Source organism: Eupeodes corollae, chromosome 2, assembly GCF_945859685.1.
Source record: "Eupeodes corollae chromosome 2, idEupCoro1.1, whole genome shotgun sequence".
NCBI classification, from domain to species: domain Eukaryota; kingdom Metazoa; phylum Arthropoda; class Insecta; order Diptera; family Syrphidae; genus Eupeodes; species Eupeodes corollae.
The window spans coordinates 5,511,387-5,515,682 of record NC_079148.1 but is presented as its reverse complement, the minus strand read 5'-3'; the positions used below and the strand labels follow the sequence as shown (position 1 = coordinate 5,515,682).

General features: G+C 34.4%; 1 protein-coding gene across 1 annotated transcript; it reads left to right on the top strand.

Moving 5' to 3' along the window:
- The first annotated feature begins 349 nt into the window (after positions 1 to 349).
- LOC129944169 (uncharacterized) lies at positions 350 to 752 on the top strand. Its single transcript, XM_056053403.1, has 2 exons — positions 350 to 461; positions 512 to 752. The coding sequence occupies exons 1-2, from the start codon at positions 367 to 369 to the stop codon at positions 735 to 737; spliced, it is 321 nt and encodes a 106-aa protein (XP_055909378.1). The 5' UTR covers positions 350 to 366; the 3' UTR covers positions 738 to 752.
- Positions 753 to 4,296: the final 3,544 nt, after the last annotated feature.

The following is a 4,296-nucleotide window of genomic DNA, read 5'->3' as shown; positions in this document are numbered from 1 at the left end:
TTCTAGACTCCATAGTACCCTTTAATATTTTTATCATTTTAAGGCAATTGACATTAACAAGATTGCGTCTCTGTGATTGAAATTTTTTTAATAAGAAGGTAAAACATAATATTTTTGTGTTTTTGAACAATGAAATTGCAAATATAAAAGACTCAGGATTATTTCAAAAAATTACAGTCATTTCATAAATTTGAAACCAAAAGCTCAAAAATGCAAGCATTCCTTTTCTTTCTATTTGCTTTAGTAGCTGGTAGCAATGGATATTCGTACATTATTCCAGCAAGTTTAAGTAAGTTTCGAAGTATATTCTACACTTTAGGTATATCATAATTTATTCTTTAGCCACACCTGGAATTTGCTTCTACAATGGGCAGGCATATTTTGCCTAAAGGTGACAGTCAATTGCCAATGATCTGTCAGAATACAAATTGTCATGAAGATGGCTCAGTTACGGTTGAAGGGTAAGACATAAAATTAAAGCAAACCTATTTTAATTTTCTTTTATATTTAGATGTGGACGTATACCTTTGCCTAATTGTACTTTAATCGAAGAAGGAAGTCTTATGAAATCTTATCCTGAATGTTGTGAAATGACTTATCAATGCATAGATGAAGATGGAAACACTTACAAAAAACAATGGAATCAATTGAATCCGAATAATTCTAATGCTGGAACAGTATCAACCGATGAAAAACTAAAACAACCATTAATTTTGAAGCTGCTGCAATTCTTCTAACTATCAAAACGATAAGAAATAATGTTTGACAAGGTGAACAAACTGTTAAAAGATATATTTAAAAAACCGCTGTTTAAATTTATATAAATAAAGACAATTTATTTATAAGGTCCAAAGAGTGTTTTTTAGAAGTCTAACATTTTGAAATTTAATAAAAAATAATAATATATATAGCTTCTGAAATATGGCAGCCACGACTGGTTTGAACGGAATCTATTCTGCAAGCCCAATTGTGAATGACTTTTTCCAAAATTTGTGGCCGTTTATCGTCAACTACGCGGAGAATGTTGTCATCCAAGTGGCCAATCGTCGGGTTTATCGGTGAAGAAAGTACTTACTTCACACAAATAGAAAACAGTCAACCGGCCCGGCGTTATATCAAACGTTCTTAGAGGCAAATTCAACATGCGGTTACCAAACGTATATGGGATATTTTGCGCCACACCTGTCTTGTGTTCCTGCACATAATTATTGTTCAATTGATGTACAGAAAAGTCAGAAATCATGGGTTTATAGAAGTGAATATTGTGTGTGACGTTCTGGCCAGCATTGCTTTTAAAAAATGTTCGACCAATAATTCCACTAACCCATAAAGCGCAAAAATAGTCAGTTTTGGTGGGTTGAACGGTGTCCCATCGGCCATCATACCCTTAAAGGACGTTCATATTTATCCAACTAAAAGTTATCTTCAAAGCTGAACTAATTTAGCATTTTTCGTGTTTGGAACAGAACCATGGTTTTTCAAAATAGATTTGGACCATTATTAAGCGTTGTTAAGTCATCAGTCAATTCATATTAAAATACCAAAATAAAATAAAATTAAATTATTTGACAGTCGAAAGAATAGACTCAAGTTAGTTAATAGTCTTAGTTAATAGTGTTGAAATCTTTAAGTATTATACTTTATAAAAAAACACCCGTTTCAAATATTACTATTATATTTGTTATACTACTATATTTGTTTCTGCTGCTAAAATGACTAGCACTACCTTAACTAATATTACTATTTCATCGCAACACTGGAAATCTCGGTGAAGGTGACTTCCACCACATTTCCTGAATAATTTTAAATAAACTTTCAATTTTAATCAATTTACTCCTACGGAGATTCTTAAATTTTAAGAAAACATAAATATAATTAAATTTGTTTTATTAAAATACGCACCTGTCTTTTTTTGCATTAAAAATAAAAACAAAATAAACGAGCGGCATCTAGAAGGTGAAATAATGTAAGAAAAAGGCCTTTAACCACCCAATCTACTCAGCCACATCACCACCCAGTTGTATCTTTGAATTGTAATCTCTTGAGCCATCTCTCAAGTGCGCTCTGTTTTTAGCTCCATATCCAGAATATAGGCATACCTACCCCAACCCCATAATAACAGCCCCAAAACGAAAACCCAAACCCTCCTCATCATCAATGCTGCTTTCTTATCCTTGTTTTAATCTCGATTTTAATGTTCTGTAAAAGCATATTTGGCATAATGGAAATGCCTTCACCTACATACAGTACACCAGAAGATATAAACTCGATAGAGAGAGGCCTGACTTAGGAATGGCTTCTAAATTAATAGCTCCCAGAGATCTATGTATAAATATAGTCGGGTGTAGTAAGTAGATAGGTTAGAAGGTATAGGCAGGTAGGTTGGTAGAAATGTAGAAATTTTAGGGCGCTTCCTATTCCATTTTAGAACTATACGAGTCGAGTATAGGTTAGGTTAGGTAGGATCTAAGCAAAATATACCCTTAAAAGCTTTGGCACATAAATTTCTTCTGTTTTCTTCTTTGGTTCTTTAAAATTCAGCTTCTGCTATCGCCATCATCCACGGGGTTAGTAGGTGAAAAGGTATTTTGAGACTCTATGAAGGTAGAACGGCCGGCCGGCGGCGCGGTGTGGCGGCAGCTCACGGTGATATGATAGTATTATGTGAGGTCGAATTATTTGGCTGCACATGTGGATTTCTCTTGGAGATATCCAGGCGTCCGTCCGTCGTCGTCGTCGGATTTGAGAAGGAGCACCAGTTTCAATTAAATTTGCATGAAATTCTGTTCTATTTCTGGTGAGCAGATTAACGGTGAGCAGGAAAAGGGTTGGTGGCTCGGTGCTTCGGCTAACGGCGGCGGTGGTGGAGACTATATTGGCAGTGTATAGTAGCATTCCAGCTTGAAAAAAAGGACCTTAAACATGTATGACTACGACTATGAGCAATTTATGGAAATCACCACACGTGATTTAGGTAAGTTAAGTGTTTTCTTAGCAAATAGAGCTTTAGGATAACCTTTTAAGTTGGAACCTTTGCGATGATGATGGTGATGGTCTTCGATTCGTTTTTATTTTTTGTTCACACAATTTGAATGTTGGTTTTTGGTGGAAAATAGCTATGGTATTAGAAGCCCTAAGGCGCACTTAACGATGTCGATATTTAGATAAAACGAAGGGTTATCGCTGTTCTTGAAAGAGGATTTTAAGAAAACACATACCAGACCAAATATGATGGTTGGGTTTTTGAACGAAAAATATTTATGTACCTAGCGTCAAGGACTTAAGGCGACGAAAAGCTTAAAATGTTCTTGAATATATTTATGATTCTTATGTAAATATTTGGACAAGTTAGATTACTTAAACGATGCGCAAGGATTAAGGGTTTTTGTGTGTGTAATGGCCCAAAAAAAGGTCATAATGTTCGTTTGAATTCACACGAATCGTAATACGAGTATACCGCGAGTATAATGTTTCTCAAAAGAAACCCAAATGACTCATAACAGTGAAGACAGATGGCTCTGGTTCTTGCATGCATATAATAAAAGTTTATTAGGCTATATACGCGGTTTGATTTGGTGTTATTGATAACAATATAATGTCAACATTGAAGCCGAAAAAAATAGTCTACACGTGAAGAGTTTTAGTAGCAAAGGCATTCAAATATTTGCGCAAATATTAGCCTTTTTACGGGTCTGTGTTAAATAGCTTAGGTATTATATGTGTATGAATTTTAATAATAGGCAAATGTGCGAGGACACAGCGTTTGGATTATAGAGTACTAGATTTTAAAAAGTATATAAAAATGTCCTTTCTTCAAAAAAAATACAGCAGTACTTCAGTTATACGATCAAATGTTCTAAAAATTATTCCAAACGTTGAACGGAGCACAACATTTTAGAAATTTGACTAGTAAATAGACAATTTGAATACCAATTTGAGGTTTAATTTTTTACTAACAGACACACACTGTTATGATACAGTTTGTCAATCAATTTAAAGCTTTCTCATAAACTATATTTTTTTGTTTTGTTTATTGGTGCGAAAATAAACAAAGAAGACGGTTTTCATACGCGTGAACACGTGACGTATAATTGTCCATGCGCGAAACAGGGAAACTCCAAGTTGATTCTGCAAACTTCTTAAGACTGTCCTTGCAATTTATTTATTTTCATCGCAAAGGCCAGACGTACTGAAATTATAAGCGTTGAAAATCGAATGGTAAATCCGTTGGAATCAATGAATCATCGCTATTCGCGGGATCAAGACATCCTCTTCATTGTATTTTCCTTTAATGAT